The sequence below is a fragment of the Harpegnathos saltator genome, unplaced genomic scaffold (assembly GCF_003227715.2).
Source record: "Harpegnathos saltator strain DR-91 unplaced genomic scaffold, Hsal_v8.6 scaffold93, whole genome shotgun sequence".
NCBI lineage: Eukaryota > Metazoa > Arthropoda > Insecta > Hymenoptera > Formicidae > Harpegnathos > Harpegnathos saltator.
Window position 1 is genome coordinate 3233855 of NW_020230721.1, and position 19960 is coordinate 3253814.

The 19960-nt window shown below is 36.1% G+C and overlaps 3 protein-coding genes across 4 annotated transcripts; 2 read left to right on the top strand and 1 right to left on the bottom strand.

The window, feature by feature from the left end:
• Positions 1 to 32: 32 nt before the first annotated feature.
• On the top strand, positions 33 to 1999 carry LOC105190969 (uncharacterized protein C14orf119). The gene is made up of 2 exons (XM_011154019.3): positions 33 to 166; positions 570 to 1999. Exon 2 carries the CDS (start codon positions 577 to 579, stop codon positions 922 to 924), a length of 348 nt encoding a protein of 115 aa, XP_011152321.1. The 5' UTR covers positions 33 to 166; positions 570 to 576; the 3' UTR covers positions 925 to 1999.
• Positions 1988 to 19496, bottom strand: Sptz (zinc finger FYVE-type containing 26 spastizin). The gene is made up of 14 exons (XM_011154023.3): positions 19112 to 19496; positions 17646 to 17823; positions 16293 to 16943; positions 14825 to 16180; positions 12404 to 12550; positions 11743 to 12325; positions 10572 to 10819; positions 9039 to 9572; positions 7366 to 8544; positions 6241 to 6750; positions 4862 to 5223; positions 2914 to 4505; positions 2400 to 2653; positions 1988 to 2285 (listed from the first exon to the last, which is right to left on the bottom strand). Exons 1-14 carry the CDS (start codon positions 19306 to 19308, stop codon positions 2118 to 2120), a joined length of 7959 nt encoding a protein of 2652 aa, XP_011152325.2. The 5' UTR covers positions 19309 to 19496; the 3' UTR covers positions 1988 to 2117.
• LOC105190970 (uncharacterized) lies at positions 12936 to 14715 on the top strand. Of its 2 annotated transcripts, XM_011154022.2 has the most exons (3): positions 12937 to 13240; positions 13374 to 13975; positions 14507 to 14715. In XM_011154022.2, the coding sequence occupies exons 2-3, from the start codon at positions 13426 to 13428 to the stop codon at positions 14713 to 14715; spliced, it is 759 nt and encodes a 252-aa protein (XP_011152324.1). In that variant the 5' UTR covers positions 12937 to 13240; positions 13374 to 13425. The 2 variants fall into 2 exon arrangements, with proteins under 2 accessions (XP_011152323.1, XP_011152324.1); XM_011154021.3 differs by having other exon boundaries at positions 12936 to 13975.
• Positions 19497 to 19960: the final 464 nt, after the last annotated feature.

Sequence of the window (19960 nt, forward strand, 5' to 3'; positions counted from 1 at the left end):
GGTAAGACCTTTTGCTTCTCTGTCGTTATAGAATTTTTATCACGAACCGCCATGCTCTCCCCACGAGAAATAAGTAGGATGTGATAACGTACGTCCTACGTGAGAACTGTAAACGATAACAGCAACTCGGACGACGGTGGTGCACGCAATTAGCACAGACTGAAACGTAATTTGATAATTTTCCACTCCGTAAACTACACCATTATTTGTAGATGCTCGAAATATTTATTTCTTTACTCGTTGCAGTTGCACCGAGCCGTGTTTCTAACCTAACGAGATATGTTGCTCTACCCTTTTTACTGTTTTTTGCGCAAAATTACTTTGGTTATTATGCGTTTACGTTGATTTTTGCTTAAATAGTAGATATACACAATCAACTCTCCGCTATTTTATATATTATTTCTTCCTTTTAAAAATACGTATGTGATTAAAAATTTGCATGTAGTGAAACACAAATGCAAAATTAACGTTTTGTTCCTATTCAATAATATCTAATAAATACTACTTAATAGTGTCCTACTTAATAGTGCCTAATTAATATCTGATTATTAACAATTTATTCTTTCAAGTGAAAACATGTGTACTAAAGTATCAAAAGAGGCTCAGTTGCGTTACATGACATCATGGTTTCAAGAATGGTCAGAGATGCAGCGGAGTGATTTTCTGGAAGTGTTGCTGAAATTCTGGGCTCCTCCGGAAAAGTTAATGAACGGGCTACTATCTGAGATGGAGAATTTGACTTGTGAAGGATCAGATAGGTATCCAAGCCTGTTTCAATGCCGTGTTGAGATTTTCAGAAAATGGAGTAATACATGGTTGCAGTCTGACAAAGATTCCTTCTTGGCAAGTCTCAAGGATATGGACAGCAAATTTGTTGAGAAATATGAAGAGAGGTTATCAGCATTAATGGAGGACAAACAGTAGTAAATTTTAAAGCATTATATGCTTTATATGCATTATAAGCATTATATGCTTTACTACTTGCAAATTCCATAAAATATGCCATAAAAATGGCATTTCGAGTTTCTTTAAATATTGATATAAATTGATATGAATTTGGAAGACTTTTGCCATTTTATATCTATATTCAATTATCCTAAAAGGAAGAGGATATTGTTTTACTACGAAATATTAATGTCTAAATTGTTTATTTTGAAAGTGACATAAGTAAAATTCTGAAACTAACTGCACTAATCAAGCAACTATGTACTAATAGTAAAACTAACAAATTCTTTAATTTAATTAATCTTATTTATTTTTAATCAATGTATATTTCGGATTTTTGTTTATGTCATTTTCAAAGTGGGAAAGTCAGTTATTGTATTAAGAAAATTGTTTAAGATAAAATAAGACCAAGATAATTGTACAAACGTTTACAAAATTTTACTTTTTTTTAGTATTTAAGATGTATTTCTTATATGCATTCCTGTCTTTGCACCTCACATGTGCCAAGTGTGCGCATTACGATCAAGTTTCATCTCATTATAATCACTGTTGTATGTTGTATCCATATATTTATCTAGGCTCGATATATTCATATATGCGTATACAATACAACATATCCAATTGTAAGAATAAGGTATGGATTAGGTATTGTACTTGATATTTAAAACAGTTGATTTTTGTAGCAGGAGTTAGGGAATATCCATGTGATTTGCACACATAATGATTATTACAGGTCTATATATAGTTCTAAGGGCTTAATAAATTTTAAGGCCTCTGATCCTTTGTTGTAAAATCATGTCGGAAGTAAGAATTGTGTACCTAATTTTTAATCCTTCAGATATTGTTTGGTATAATTGCAATGAGGGATCAAAGATTTTAATTTTTAATGATAATAAAGGGGACAATAATTTCTATGATGGTATTATCAAAAATAATTTAAGTCTATGTATTTTCTTGATAATCTATGAAAGAAGATACAAATGTATACAGGAACTTGCAATGAGTACAAAACAATTTTATTTCATTATATGCAATAAACATGTTTTATCTTAAATATCGTTTACAAAATATATCAGCAGAATTCCTTCTATTCCATTTATTAAATTACACCGTCTTGTCACCAGTTTTTTTTTCTTAAGAAAGCAGATTGCACATTTGTGTGTATCTCAAACCTATTCCTTTGGTTCTTGTTGCAGCCATTTTAAGCATATCGCTTTGATTGCATTTTGGCCAAGTCTATCTGATTCTTTCAAAATTCTTCTTATATCTTGCGCTCTAGAATGTTTAACAGCAAGCAAATACGCAGCTTTTAATTGTTTACTTTCGATATAGGCGTTTATCTAGAACAGAAACATCGACATTATCCAATTATGTAATATATTTGAAATGTTTTTGGACATATTAATAATTAATAATTGAAAACTACGATTCCTTGTCATGTGAATTAATCCTACCCTAAGTTCCGTGTCTATTATCGATCTGACCAGGGTGTCGATATGATTTTTGAGAGTCTGACTCTGCGTGCTGTACGAACGATTTAACAGCAACTTGACGCAATGCGTTAGAACATGATCAGAAATAACGTGGGCATTAGGCGCTCCAGAGCTACGACAACATTTGATCAACTGTTCGATCGCAGCTACGTTACTTTTTAAAGCCAACACATGACCAGCCAGAGAATATACCTTCTGTTGAGGAAGATTATAGTCTGCAAGAATACAATATATTTAGGGAGAAAACAAAATTCACATTCAAATGTTATTCTACTTGAATTGTATCATCTATAGGTTTGTTTTCTTTTCAACTAAAGTAAAACTGGGACTCTGTCTCCTTTTTCCTTCAATTCTAAATTATATATTTGTTTCACTCTAAAAACAAAAAGTGCAATTTACTTTTCAGCTGAGAAGAACAGACCTCATGACGCGTGCATAGAAAATGATAGCACCGTACGGACTGTGGATTACGAACCTTGCATTACTCTGAAAGCTATGCCAAATCCTTCCTCGATATCACGACCGCACAATATAGCCAGTACCGCCAAGTGTATCTTCTGCTGTTGATCGCCGAACAACGTGGGCAATTGACGTGTCTGGAAATTATCCGCGTCGACGTCTGGGAAAAGATTCAAAAATTCAGCAGCCGCTCTTTCTTCTCTCTCGCAATTCGCTAGGAATTTCGCAATTTCCGTTTGCCTGCATATGGTGTTGATATGTCTATCTATCTCCGACGGTTCCATCTCCATCGCTAATACGCCTTGGCCGTTGTAAACGGAGCACGTGCTCCTCTTCCGTTTGTTCAAGTTCTCGATCTGCAGTTCCGACTCCAAGTGCCTCTGGGCGTCTTGCAGCAGATGCACCTTGTTGTGCAGATCCAAATAAGTGTTTGCTTCGTTAATATAGAAACGGATGCACGTCATCGACGCTCGTATGCAGTCTTTCATAAACAGCTGTAACTGATACAGAATGTGCCAATACTGTTTCTTCTCCATGAAGTGACAAACGAAGATCAGATACTTCCTCCACATGAGCAAAGTGGGATCTTTCGTCCTCATGGCGTCATGGAGGTTCGCGATGTCGCCGTTTCTCAGACAGGGTAGGTAAATTCCATTGAGGAACAGTTCGCTCTCTAAATCGTTCTCGAGGACATACATCAGACATTTTTCAAATTCCTTGTGCCTCAGGAAGAACTGCAAGATGGAGCTGTAACTTCCATACATCAGTAAATAATATAGGTTTTCTTGATAGTAAATCGTTTGATTGGCGCTAGTCAAGTGCTTGACGTTGAACTGATTCTGACTGACGGCCTTCAAGCTGTTAAGCGTCTGCAGGATCTCCTGCGCCGCGTCGGATCTGAATTGCGACGGATATTGCGCTCGGGAACGGTGTACGCTCAAGTTATCCAGTATCTGCAGGATCTCCGTCAGCAGCGGAGGATCTTTCAGCGGCCGGCACTTGGAGAATTCGTTTCTCTTCGAGTGACCCTCGCTCGCTCGCTCGTCCTCGTCCAATGCTTTGCTCCTCTTCGGCGTGGACGTCATCTCGATTATCTCTCCCTTGCCTTCTTCGGCCAGCTCCTTAGAATATGTCAGCATGACCCAGCCGTCGAGATCCTCTTGCACGATTTTGTCGAGGCAGTGGTAAAACTTCTCTTTCGCCTGATCGAAGTAACCAACTTTCAGACACGCCTTGCCCCACGCGGCCCACACTCCTTGTGTGTCCAGTCCCGCTTTAGTGCTAACGTCCAAGGCTAACGTCCACTGTTCCTTCTCGGTGAGGAGGTCGCGCAGTTTCCTCAGCGTGTGCTCGTTCAAGTCGTCCTTTGGTATGAGAGCCAAGCAGTCGGATTGGACTAATGTCGCAATAAGATCCACTTGCGAGAGGAAACGATCGCAATGCGCGAGGCCGGTATTAAAGCCGAGCTTCGCGCACTTCACCTTAGCTGCAACCAGCAGAGAACGTATCATTCTGATAATCACTGCGTGATCTACCTCGGGATTTATTCTGCCGCCACCAACAGGTTGGAGCAACTGCTTCATCTCATCGCAACAGTCCAGTAAAAAGCTGTAAAAAATCATGATGCCGATATTATTTTGTTCCTTCGTTTTTAGATAATATTGACGGAATAAATATATTTTTTCATATGTATAATATATATATATTTTTTTTGTATATATGTTTTTGTATGTATATGTTTTTTTATATTTATATTTATATACGTAATATTTGAAGGATATAAATTAATCAGGAAATCCTTGACTTTCTACGGCCGTGTTCCAAAATTCACTGCCAGTACTGAAAATATATAGTTTGTGTCACGCAAACTATAAATTTTCAGCGATGACAGTGAATTTTGGAACACGGCCTACATGTTCTGCATCAATTTACTGTTACAGCTACGTTAAAAAATTCAATAGTACCTAGTGTACATCTTGTGATCGGAATGCAAGTTGAGAATAGCGAGGCACAGTGAAATGTTCGGCGCGTATTCGAACGAAAATTCCTCTCTTATAGTACGATTGTGTTTCTCGTCCTTTGTTAATCGCCAATAATCAAACGCTTCACTGCTGGGCGTCGACGTGTCCTGCGCTGCTCGCATCTGCAGTACTGTTTGACGTTTGCAGTCGTCGCAAACGCGTACGGGAACGGAGGCAGGATAGCCGGCGACTTGCATACGATGTTGAGAACACATGGCGCAGACAACGCGACCGCATCTCCTACAGTGATGACGTCTGTTGAACATCGAGAATATCACCGCCTCGCAGCAACTACACTCCCTTGCCTATTAAGCAAAACAATATCTATTAGATAAATACATTTTCAGTAAAAAAGCGAGGAAAGCTTGGCTGAAAAGATATACACCTGTTTTAATATACCCCAGGAAAAATGACTATATAAAAATTTTGTATTTTATATAATTATATATAAGTTATATATAGATTATATAAATAAATTATATATACATAATTATATACATCCGTATGGGAGGAATATTGTAGAATAAAAAAACAAAAATTAGTTTAACCCAATTAAACATTATGATCAACATTATGGTCTGCCACGAGAAATAAATATTTACTTCAATTGTACAATAGCATTCTTTTCAGCATAAACATGTATAATCATGTATGATTATATAGGGTGAGGCACTTAATACAGGCCAATCTTAAATAATTTTGAAAATATGCAAGATAGAAAAAATGTTAAAGACAGAGGTTATAGAGTTTTAAGTTATGCATCACATAACAATATTAATATGACCTTGAACGTTATTAAGATTATGGAAAGATCACCTTGAATCATCTTTTTCTACCAATTATCTTGAACAATTTTTGTCTGAAACGTTTTCTTATTTGCTTAATACTTTTTGAGATATTTAAGTCAAGATATTGTAAGTCAACTATTGAAAAAGTTTACCAATTTCTTTTTAAGTATCTCAAAAAATATCAGGCAAATAAAAAAATGTTTCAAAAATTGTTCAAATTAATTGACAGAAAAATGATATAATAAAAAATACGAGTTTCCATTTAAAAAAATTCAAGATAAACTTTCCGAAATCTTGATAACGCTGTTTAAGATCATATCAATATTATTATGTGATGCATCACTTAAAACCCTACAATTTCTATATTTAACATTTTTTTCTGTCCTACATATTTTCAAAGTCATTCAGGTGGTCTGTTTTAAGTGCCTCATCTTGTGTAATTATGTATGATTATATACGTAGCCATGTATAGAGACAAAATTCATCAAAATAATCATTTTTTCCCGGAATCATTATTAAAGATTCTCGATTTACCTTGTCATTAGGTATCCACTCCTCCTTAGTGGGAACATTTACGGGCATGACAAACTCGTTGTCCTCTGTCTCAAGATTGGATTGTGGAACATTCTTGCTTTTATTTTCGATACTATCGCGTTGGAGTGACACGCGAAAGTCCAACGATTTTTTGGCATATAATCTTATGATTTTGTCGAAGTTGCCGATGCCTATATCAGGGTGCTGCAAGTCTTCGTGTAAAGTAGTTAGAATTTTTTGGATACTTTCGAATTTACAGTTCATTAGCAATTGTTCCAGCATCAACAAAGGTTCCTTGATCAGATGAATGTATAACGCTTTATCTTTATTCTCCAGCATCTTCAAGATGTCCACCCCTATTAAAGTTTTTCGGTATTTAGATTCTTCCGTTGCTTTACAATGTTCTAATAAATAGTTAGCGACGAACTTTAACGCGCTAGTGGATTCTAACTTCTTGAGAACTCCTTTACACATCTTCACTGATTGACTTGAGGGCAACGCTTGGAGAAACTGAAACACACATTAATGAATCCTTTAAGAACAAAAAGCTAATAAGAACCTAAATGTTGTCACAGGGGGGATATCGGTTATAATTAAAAATCTTAATATATAAATAACCATCTATAAAGTAAAATCTTAATTATATAAAACAAACAAAATATATAAAATAAAATTTTAATATAATAATTTAAAGTAACTTCAAATTTTAGGAGGATAAAAGTGTTCAACAATGTAACGTATTTTCCAAAATTTCAATGCACGTAGAGTATTACTTGTATACCGTACTGTTTATGCAGCAATTAATATTCTAAATCTTCATTAATTTATACAATAGTTTATATTAATTAAACAATAATTAATATTATATTAATATTAATATATATTTTAGATAGTTTAGATAATTAATGTTAATTAATAAGAAATATATTAAAATCATGTGTTATAAAATTATATGTAAAATATAATATAAAAAAATTTAATCAATATTAATCATCTACTCCATTGACCACGCAGTAAACTTGCAATAAATGTTACAAAAAATGCTTGTATCATGGTGTTCACATCGATACATTATTCAATTTCCATCGAGAAATATCTTCAAAGGTGCTGCACGATGTAACATACCTTGAGAGCTTGATCGAAGTCATGCTCCTCGTTCTTCAAGAGGCCGATCAGGAAGTCTTGTATCACCGAGGGCTGTATCTCCAAGGAGAACGCTTGACACTCCAGCCACTCCAAGCACAACTCGAACTGATCCGCATTGATTAAGGATTTGATGATCTGGAATGGATCGATCTTATCCGTGCAATAGACGACGTCATACCACGTGCTATTCGACCTGCTCACGCAGTACGGGATCATCTTGTGGAAAATCGTTATCCTGCACAGGATACCGTTCATCCGGTGTTTGCAGTGCGCCGGCAGTCTGTGACTGTGCTCGTGCTGCAACGCGTGGAACAAGGCGTGCTCGCATACGTTCATGGGCCACTTGTTGATATTGTGCAATATCGTCTGCGTCAATATATGCACGTCTTTGATCTGATACAGGTACTGCAGCACTCTCGTGGTAGAGAGGACACCCAGATTGGAGAGCACGTGGCTCAAGAGTAGGTCTTTGAAGCGCAGTAACTCCTTGTTGTACCTCGTGACATTGTCGGCTAGAGCGTTCAAGATCTTCAAAGAATTTTCCCAGTTGTAATTGTCACCCCGGCGCTCGAAGTGCTTCCACAACTCGTGCGCGGGCACGCTATCGTGAATAGCAGCGAGAGTTTGATTGCCGTCAAATAGCGGCTTCAGCCTGTCGACCCACGGGGAATTCAGCAGGTTCTCGAGACACGCGGTGCGTCTCGTATTGTCGCAGCTGTTCTCCAGGATCGTCGGACTCTCGTTGTGCATCCTCTGCAGGAGGTAAGAGAGGAGCCAACAGTGGCCTTCCAGGTATTGCAGCAAGTTAGGCCTCAGTCTGCGAGTTTGCCAGAGTGACGTTTCCATGGCATCCGTGGGTCTGACGACCGGCGCTTTGTGTTCGTGATATTTCAAGATTACTTCGTAGGCATAGTTGAACGCGATGTATTCTACGTCGGCATCCTCCAGTGTTTCGAGTCCATCCGCAAGAGCGCTCATTGTGCCAGCACTGGCGTTTTGCGACGACACGTTCCGATACTGTCGCACGAAATCAGGCAGACTGATTTTCCGCCTTGCCAGGTCGGCTATAGAATCGTCGCCAAGTCTCGACGAGTAATGAGAGACATAATCGCGTATCGCGACGTTCAAGCTCTCGTTTAACGTCTGTGTCTCGTACACCTGCCAGCGTGAAGTATATTCGTCATGATTCATTCGTGTTTAAAGAGGCGAATAATTAATTGGTTAACACATTGCCCCGATATATCAAAATCTCGGAAATCAGAAATTGCGATTTGTTGAAAAGTCTTAACATAGAAATCCAAATATCAAGACAACTCTCGTCAGGTATATCGTTATCAAGGAGGAGAACACCTTGAAAGCAGTATGCACAGATGTATTCTTATGAGAGAAAATGCAGAAGTTAACTAAGTTAAATTAAAAAGCCGTTAACTTTCCAAATTAAATTTTTTAACTGACTAGTTATTATACAACTTTAAGTAAATACTAATGTATCCGTCTGTATAACAATCCCGAGACTTCAGTGAAATTATATCGCCGGAGATTGTCGGATTTCGATATTATCAGATTTATCAGAAAATCATCCCACTTTTTAAATTTCGATATATTTTTGTTCGAGACAATTCAGGCTCATCAATTAATCGAGCATAACTTACACGAATTTCAGGCGTCCCATAGAACTCGTTGGCCATGGCAAAGACGACTTTCGAATTCTGCACGAGGTCTAAGTCCTGCCACGCCAACTCATTGAGCTCCTCGACCCGTGTGAAGAACTTGAAGTCGTTCGAGAGGTTGCCTAACAACTTTGATCTAAGAGAGGCGAGTGTCACCAAGCCCAGATCACCGATTACATAGCCGACCGATGCCAAAGATACCATGTGCCTCAAGTCCTCAAAAGGTGGATCGTTGCACCATACAGTCAAGCACGTATGAAGGAACATGACGTTCCAAACATTCAGAAAAAATGTCAGCGTCTCATCGCCCACGGACAATTCGCTGAGATCGAGAGTAGCGAGGTGCGACGTCTTACTTAATATAGTTTGCACGTCCGTGTGATTAGAGATACTCTTCAAGCGTGAACTGTCCAGATGAAACTGTTCCGAGCTCACGCTGCATAGAACTTGTAAGAGTTCCGTCAATATCTCCGAAACACATTGATTCGGCCCTTTAATCGCGACATTCTTCGCATCCTGTAAAAACGATATTCTTGGTGACGCTACATCTATACTGTTTATATCATTGAAAATTAATAACAGATATTCTGGGAGAAGAAATGATTGTATAAATGGTTATATATAAGGGTATATCAGAAAGATGGGCACCCCGGATTAACTTGAAAGAACGACGGTTTAAAAAAAAAATACGTTAAATATAAAAGTTTTTGGATTTAGAAATAGGTTGGATTTAGAAACCAATGGTGAACTGGAACTTGACCTAGGACTCAAATTTAAAGGTCAATTCAAAGTTAACTTTAGAATTGTAAATGGAAATCCCTATTTTTATTATATCACTTTTTTCCTTTAACTTTTGAAAATTTCAAAATCATCAACGTAACAAAAGTTAGGGCACTATCGTATTTTTCAGATCAAATAGAGCAAAAAAAGTCTAGTATCAATTTTTCTTCCAACTCTTCCGACAAATAGTTACCGAGATATCTTAAGTCAAAAATAAAAAAAGGTAGTTTTCCTTAAATATCACAAAATATTAGACAAATAAATATTTCAGATAAAAATTATTCAAATTAATTGGTAGAAGGAGATAATATAATAAGAAATGGGTTTCTATTTACAATTTACAAATCCTTGGTTTGACTTCTAAATTTGACCCTTAGGTCAAATTCAAGTTGCCCACTTTCAAACTCTAAAACTTTTGTATTTAACATTTCTTTAAAAAACGTCATCCCTTCAAATTAATCCGGAGTACTCATCTTTTTAATACACCCTGTATAAAAATATTATATTAGCATTTTTAACCCGTTTATCGCGAAAAATATTTTCATTTTTGTTATCTTCTGAAAGTTATATCTTAAAAATCAAACTTCTGCGAACATATATTTACTAAAGCTTTTTTTGCTTATTTTCTAACACAGAATCTGTCCTGTAAATTTATTGATAAGTTCAGATACAATCTGTATAATCATTCTTCTGCTTTAGACAATGAATTGTTGAATAATGATCACAGATTCGTACCGATTCGATTTGATTCTGATTCAATATGATACATCCAGTGTCGTCGATGCTGGTATAATTTCTCTCACTATAGCAGGGAACATTAGGACACGCGTTCACAAGAATACTGTAGACTAAATTCACTTGCAAACTAGAGGCGACCGTTTCGAGTTTATCCGGCTCCGTCTGCAAGTCGAATATCTGATAGCCGAAATAACGGTGTAACGGCGTTTTTAGTAAATCAGTCACTGTCTGTATGCTAGCACCATCTAAAATTATAAACAGTAGTTTATTAGAATTAGTATAAATTCAAGGCAAATTATTAATTTAACGAGCAAAAATAAGTCAAGTAAGGTAAGCTTTTGCAATAGACGAAGAATTAAGGGGTAACATCTGAGTGAACGCCTGAAAACACAGAGTAAGTTTGGGAATTTTTTGTAGTTAAATAACAACATAGATGGAAAATTGGTTTGAAGGCCTCTAACGTGCATACCTTAAACTACACAAAACAATTTTTTGTTATTATTTTGCCTCAAGATGGCGCTGAAGCTCTCCAAGTAAAACCACATTTTTCGAACTGGCTTGCAGCAGAACTTTAACAAATTTCATCCGATCCATTCGAAATTTTTACAGTAGCTGCTAAACTAAATTCTCTAGAAAAGTACACATGATTTTTATCGGTTTAAAACTTTTGTTATTATAAATATTTTTTCACTGAATTTCTTGGATAAAACTGAAACTTTTTTTCCTAATGTTCACCATTTCTACAAAAATCAATATTTTAATATATACGTGTGTACTTTAGCAAATTTAATGTAGATTAACAAAAATTTTGCCTTTTTGAAAGTGTACGACATTTCTGCTGCAAGTCGTGGGGACCCGTGAAAAAAATGCGGTTTTACTTGAAGAGCTTCAGCGCTGCCACTTGAGGCAAAATAATAAATAATAATAAATAAAATATAATAATAAATAATAAAAATAATAAAAATAATAAAAATAAAAATAAAAATTGTTTTGTAGTTTAAGATTAATTGTAGTTTAAGATATGTGTCAAAGGCCTTCAAACCAATTTTCCATCTATGTTGTTATTTAACTAACTACAATTTAACTACAAAAAATTCCCAAACTTACTCTGTGTTTTCAGGCGTTCACTCAGATGTTACCCCTTAAGTAAACCAAACAAAGGACTTACTACTTGTGTCGGGGATAATACTATATACAAGCTGCAGATGAGAGTAAATATTTTGAAGGTATTTTCGATCGCTATTATAAATAGCAGACATCTTTCTTATCGTTTTCAATGCTAGAAGACGATTATTGTCACAAGATTGTTCCTCGACAGTCTTTGCTCTCTCAACGTCATTGAATGCGCAGTAATTGTTCCCGAAATCGCTCCAAAATGCGTTGCTTTCCTTCCACTCCTTCATGGACAATGGAATTCTTACGTCGCACAGTATAGTCGTCACCGATATATTGCTCTTGCTCTCGTAAAACAATTGATAGATCTTAAAGAAGAAATTTGCGTGTTCCGTGCTGTCAAGCAATTCGCACAATTTCAAGTACTTCATAGCCACGTCGCAGAGATTGCTCGATATCTGATAAGTTTGTCCTATGGTTAAACTCAAGTCGAGCACGCTGAGTGTCAGCATCTCGTTGCTACTTGGAATATTTGCCTTCAGCAACTGTAAATGCGGCTTCTGCGACGCCAGAAGTGTCTCGAGTTGATTCGTGTACCTGGAGGATTGCACACCTTCTTGCGCAGCTAGTCTTATATTCTGCAATCATACGGCGACAATTGGGTATTTAGCGCTCAAGAGACGAAGAAATTGGCTATACAAGGCACGGGATCTCACTTCTAACATGGAAGTTTTCAAGCTTTCCTTCGGAGAATCCGTCGTATCTGACGTGTAAACGTATTTGAGCGTATCCTGCTTGAATGCGTGAAGAGCTTCGGCAAATCGGACCTCGCCATCTAACTGCGTGTTTTCCATGCGAAACTTCTGGAAAGCAGAATTTATTTGTAAAGAACGTTACACGATCGAGGAAACACAAAATGTTATACCAGAAGTTGATAGTGCTCTTGTCAATAATTCAGATTCGTATTATGCAGACACTTTCTCATACAGTTAAGTATTCTGAGCGCGAACAACGCTCTCCATTACATTTCGAATCAAATTATAACATGCCTCAATTGCAGGTAGATATACGGGACACGAAAGTCTTTGAAATCGCGTTGGACGATATGAATTATGATGAAGAGAGTGAGAACGAGATGATTAAGCCGGCCGACCTCGCGGGCTTAAAGCCGCTCGCGGAGGATGAAAGCAAGTACGCAGCGTTACATTCCCACGTAAGGCGTTACAATCAGCGCAATACTGAAGATAAGCAGCAGCTTTCGAATATATTTTCCTATCTGCGACCGCATGCGGAGGAGACGTTCAATTCGGAGCAAGAGGAGAAACCCTTCATCGCTGGCTTTAAGCACGAATTGGACCAAGTGAGCGTTTTGCTGTTGCTTGATAATTTTTTTCATACCATTGCAGAACCTACTTAAGTCCCGTTAAACCAGCTTTTCTACACGGCCGCGATGCGAACGACAGCCGCATACAGGACATCAGTGAAAACGATGGCTCATGAGAAGAGGAGAAGCGTGCGGAACTACAGAAGCCGTAAAACAAAAGTTAACACAGGTACAGGTAATTAAGCGCTAATTAAATGTACTAAACCGCAACTAAATATGGAAGGAAAGAGAACAGATGTGAAGAGAATAACCATCCCTGTACATTCTACCAAATAAATGCATGAAGGTGTAAACAATGTTAGAATAAAGCGCGAGGAAGCGGGGAACCAGTACGGAACGACGTCAGATGAGGACATGGATTTCTTCCAAATGGCAAAGAACAGCAATGTTACAATTAACGCGGAAACGATAGAATACCTTGGGGAAACGCAGTCGACACGCGCGCAATACGACGTCTATGAATACGGTCAAGAATCAACGAGCGAAGACGCAGAGAAATATACTCCGGATCAGTTTTTAATCTCGAGCAGAGGCTCGACTCTCGCGGACACCGAGAATCCTGAGGAAGAACCGTACGATTACGAAACTCTCAAATTGGAGTACGAACAGCAGCTGGAATACGGCATGAAGCATGGTAAAGTGTTGAATTACACCGAGAAGAAAGAACCGAAAGATACACCGAGAGAAGCATTGAAGAGGATAATGGGTATGAAGCAAGCCAAGAATTGCACGAAAGAGGAGATCAGTCAGATTGGAATCAAGGCGATAGAATGCCTCGCCTACGACTATCAACATGCACGAGATATGGCGACCGCGGGAAAGATCCTCTCGCGGACGTGGCTGGTTCTCAGGGTCTGGCTGCTGATTTACATCTGCCTTGCGATCCCGTGCTGGTGCCAACGAGGTAACTTTATCATCCAAGCGTGACACTCTTCCCTATGATGTATGTATTCCCTATGAATTATAACTGTACACAGAGAAAAATATCATTCTACTGCTAAACGATTACTCAGTTCACATCCTTCGAGTAACAATTATTTCAAACAAAAATATTGTCTTGACAGTTTTCATGATTTTTTTTTGACAAAAGTCTTAAGATGTACTCATTGAAAGTTTTAGAGAAGTTCACTATGAAGTACTCAAGAAAGAATTTATTTTATTTTTAAGAAAATAAAATGTACACTCTATATAGGAAGCAAATTGATCTTTTGTCCTGATTTAATATTCTTGTTTGTGAATTTAATCTTCTTAATTGAAATGCCTAACTTGTTAGGATTCAAAGTATATTTTGAATAAATTTGATGCTTGTATGATATGAGCTTGCATGATAGATTTGTGAATATATAAGCTTATGAAATACTTGAAACAGGAGGAAACATTTGCTTGAATGCAGCATATATATTTCTATGTACACAAACAATACACTGTGTTCCAGGATGGTGCTGCTGGTGTTTCCGTTGCAAATTCTGTCTTCCACGAAAGAGAATTTTATTCGCAAAGCAATATTACACTATGAATCCACCTGGCACGCTAGTAAGAAATTTCAAGAAAGAGAAAGACGTGCAAGAACCTATTAAATACGAAGCTACCGAGGAGGAACACAATGCGTACAGGACATTCGAAGCTGCGATAAAAAATATATAAATATCAATGATCTGTAGTTATAGAAATATTTATGTTTAACTAGAGTGTCTCTAATCTATATCGAAACAAGACATAATATAATTATGTGTTATATACAAAATAACGTTACCTCGATTACCTCCCGCGCCTTCTGAAGATCACCTCTCCATAAACAATGCAAAACCAAACTCTCTTGTGAGGCCAACATTAAGTTAATCAGAGACGGTCTGTCCTTTGTTGTTGAAGGATCTGCTATTACGGCGGCATTTCTGGAACGTTTTCTACGTCTAGCACCACCGCTTATTAAGCCCGACTCCGAACTGCTATCGGATTTCAATTTAGTCTCGTCTGAAGTGCTACCCTCTTTATAAAAGAATGTGTTGCCCTTGATACGACGTGGAAAATTTAGTTTCGGAGAAACTGTAAGTTCTATTCTACTTGTAGCGGAAGAATGATGCGTCTCGTCTTGTGGGGCAGTAACATTTTCGATAAAATCAGATTTCATGTAAAATTGCAATCTCCATCGTGCATCCGCCGTTGCCGAAATGAAATTACTGAAGGTTGATATACTCTCGCGAAGATATTGCACTTCCTCGAGCTTTCCGGATACCTGCAATTTTTCGATTTCTTCCGTCGTAACTATAATACTTTTCCACAAAGAATGCAGCATGTCTTTTATGGCATATTTATTACACATAAAGCCTGATTTCTCATATTCCATTGACTTATTGTTATTTGTCGTCTCAAGTGATATATTGCAGTTATCTTTGGAATTAGCATTTGTAATGTTAAAGTCTTCATGACGTAAAAACAACAATGAAAATATATTCTCCATTGTCTCTATTCTCAAAGATAATGGATACAAAGAGGATAAATATGATACCATGTCAGTGAAGCATTTAGTAATATGTTCGTGTTCTGTGCTATAAGATTCGCACAATAAAATGGCTTTTAAAGCGCTCACTATGCTACAGTACGCTTGAAAGTTTTCAGATTCAGTAGACTCTATCAATAAATCTTGAATGGCATTGTGATCTTGACCATGTATATTTGTCGTGATCTTCAATACAGAAAGTATATTGTGTTTCTGCAGAAGAGTAAGAATCTGCTTCACAGACACCACTTGTTCAATCTCATCAGACTGTATATTCTTTAATTGCTTAGTGTCTGATCTTTTTGTAAAATATCTTCTTTTCCAATTTAATATATATTCCACAATGCCAATATGGTTTTTTAAAAGTGTGTAGAATTCATTTAAATCGTAATCATTGTGTAAATCAGGGTAACACTTCTCTAACAAAAACATGATGGATTCACAGATGAAGATGCCATTATCACAGTCTTCAAGAGAATCAATTTCTTCATGTGGACACTCATTCAATGCTTTCATCAATAAAACCGGATACAATCTCTTTAGTAAATCACATGATAACAATAATTCTACTTCACTATACTTCCTATTTACAGTTAAAATATAACAAATATCCTGTAACATACATATAAATTTATTACATAAACTGTGAAGAAAAAAGTATATAGTTGCTTTTATTTGACAATTATTATTAAAATTATAAACAGGATTAAAATATAATGCTTACTAAAATATCATTCAACCAATGCAATTTTCTTATGCTTATCCTCTTGAGTAATTCCTGTTTGCACAGAACTATTTTAGAATCTTCTGTTAATCTAAATATATTTTCACTAATTTTATACACTGTATCTAAAGCTGTGGCGGCTTCAGAACAGCCATATGTTTCTTTCCAAAATAAGAGCCATTCGCTGAATAATTTCTCACTTTTTTTTGAGTATAATGCAAGTTCAATATCTTTAACATTATGTATTTTTGATAATGTAAGATAAAATGTTTTTAAAAATTGCATTTCAGCATTTGCATCTATATCTATTTGCAACAAAAGACACAATATAGTTTGCAAATAAATATCTTGATTAGTTAAGCTAGCTTCCAATGAACAAGATTCAGCTACTTCATATTTGGAGTACCAATTCTTTCTAATTGAAGTATGTTCAAGACACAATTTCAATGTAGAGAAATAAATATCTTGCAAGTCACCAGTAACATTGCATAATGCATTCGGAACTATAGATATTAATTTGTTTATAATCCAACATACAATTCCTGTATGGATATATATATTCTCTTTTAGGAATGTGAGAGTTTGTTGGGATATGATGCTTATTTGTGTACAATGCTTTGTGCTTGCATCCCTAAGAAACATCAATAATTCCTAAAAAATAAATTTTTATTTCAAAGTAAGATTTTTAAGAATAAGAGATATAAATGAGATAGTAGCGATAGTCGTTTAATATGCAGAATATATCTGAATTCTACTACTAAACTCTACTAATAAACTCACAGGATAGATTCTACATAAAAAAAATAAGTAAACAAGTTTTAAGTAAATACATATCCTTAAGCATTCAATTTCTGATATATAACTGCTCTGTAATCTTAATCTGAAAATATATATTTTATTCATTAAATTGTTTTGCAAATAAGTAAGACACAGAGTTATAAAAATTTCTGCCATATCTGCGAGTTTCTTGAGAATCTAAAATTTTATTCATTAAATTGTTTTGCAAATAAGTAAGACACAGAGTTATAAAAATTTCTGCCATATCTGCGAGTTTCTTGAGAATCTAAAATGCATCTATGATGTCAAAGAAAAATAAAGTTATTTTAATTTCACTTATAACAAACAGTAACAATATGTAGCACAATAAATAATTCTTTTGTTAATATTCAGAAATTATCAAAATTAATATTATCTCATCTTCAAAATAGATGAAAAAATATTGTAAATATATGTTCACTAAAATTTCTTTTTACTTATTTTTCAATATAGAATCTGTCTTATAAATTTATTAGTTCAGATATATCCTGTATATTAAGTTTAGTAAGTTACATAGAATAAGTTTGTAAAGAATACCTTGTACACATAATCTGGAGCATTACTGCACATATCTATAGCGTTTCTCATTTGTATATAGTCAAGTTGTGTCTGAATATTGCAATGTATATCACATTGAATATTGGATGACTTGCTCACAAGCTTCCACAGCAAAATATAAGCAATCCATTGGTATTGCTCTTCACTTGGAGAATGACTGTAGATGTATATTATATACAGGGTGGGGCAATAACTATTAGGACCTTAAATATCTTCGAACCTATAAGGCTCAGAGGAAGATTTGTGTAACCAAAATTACACGGTACGAAGGGGGCTATCATGTAGCGATAATCATTTTTGTTCAGATGGAGGCGCTTCGGATATATCAAGGTCATCTTCATTTTTTTAAATGGGTCCAATATGTTTTTTTTCCATAATATAATAGAGGAGCTCTGAAACAAGTTCAGAACTCACGACACAAGATCACTGAACAAGATTTAAAGTAAAGAAAAATCGATAAAAATACATTTTTATCATTAAATGAAATTTACATTTACAAAAGATGTTCGAAGTGATGGTCATCATTATCGATGCAGGACTGGATTCTTCCGATCATTGATTGGCTTGCTCTTTTAATAACGTCAGGAGTTATTAATGTACAGGCTATAATAATTCATTGTTGCATATCTTGAGGTGTAGTTGGTTTTTCTTTGTAGACCATATCCTTTAGGGTTCCCCATAAAAAGAAATCCAGTGGTGTCAAGTCTAGCAAATAAGCTGAATACATGAAGAATACAAAATTTTTGCTCGCACTAAATTTTGTTGACATTCACCATAAATTAAAATCATGTCAACTTGTTCTTCAAATGGATATATCTTACACGATTGACTGATTTGTCGATACTAATCTTGTCATGTTTACTTTTATTACTACAGTGAACTTATTAAGATGTTCTTCAAAAAATGTTTGTTTTCATTGAAGTGATAATACGTATCTATTTTCACTGCTGAAAGACATTTGAGCAAGTTCTCAGGATAAACTAGACATGAAAATGGATTGAAATAAGATTAAAATAAAATAAAAAGAAAAGTCAGTCAATCATGCATGATGTATCCGTTCGAACATCTTTTGTAAACATAAATTTCATTCAATAATAAAAATGTATTTTTATCGATTTTTCTTTACTTTAAATCTTGTTCAATGATCTTATGTCGTGAGTTCTGAACTTGTTTCATAGCTCCTCTATTATATTATGGAAAAAAAACATCGGATCCATTTAAAAAAATGAAGATGAACTTGGTATATCCGAAGCGCCTCCACCTGGACAAAAATTATTATCGCTATATGATAGCCCCCTTCGTACCGTGTAATTTTGGTTACACAAATCTTCCTCTGGGTCTTATAGATTCGAAGATATTTAAGGTCCTAATAGTTATTGCTCCACCCTGTATATAGTATACAAGAGAAAACGATAACATAGTACAACTGATAAAGATTTACTTACATCAAACTTTCGACTATAGCCTCCAATTCCGTCAAGTCGACGCTGTAGTTGTGACTGCATTCCCTTAAAGAATCGCTGTTATCGTGTGCTTGGAAAACATTCAGAGATGTGTACCACAATCGAGATGAAATACATTTATCCATTTCCAACATCCCTACTTGTTTTGACATTTCTTCTGGAGACATTACGCGTGACATTATTGAATTACTTTATGATCTTTTCTTCGATCTCTTTGTCTCGATATCAGTCTTTCGCAAGACCCGATAGAGTTCTTTATTGTATCGTATTTGTACGAAGCAGAAGAAAAAATATCAACGCATAGGACGTAGTCAAACATGACACAATGCAATTCTACGAAAACGAAAGGCGTTATTAATCACTGACAAATTCTAATACGGACGAACATAACCTACCTTGTTTGATATATATAGTACATGCATATTGACTGCTTTCCAATATTCACTGCCAGTACTAAAAATCTATAGTTCATGTCACATACACTATAAATTTTCAGTATTAGCAATAAACAGGTCTGTTAAGCCAGCGGCATACGGTGCTTGTTTTCGTGCTGGGTTGTTTGCTGGATGAAAATACTGCGTTCTGATTGGTGCATTTCCGAAGATGGATGGAAGATGGAAGCCTGGCATACGGCCAGGGTGTGCTTCGCCGTGTCTTGCGGCTCCGGGCAGTGGTGACAACCCGTGGTAGGCTTCCAATCCAGCGCAGGTACCGACCGAAGCACCCGTGCCCGGTCAGCACTCACATCATATGGAAAGTGAGCCCGCGTCCCCGCCTGTCTGCCATTTCTGGCAGACAGGAGCGGACGGCCTCGGCCGTTCGGATCCCGAA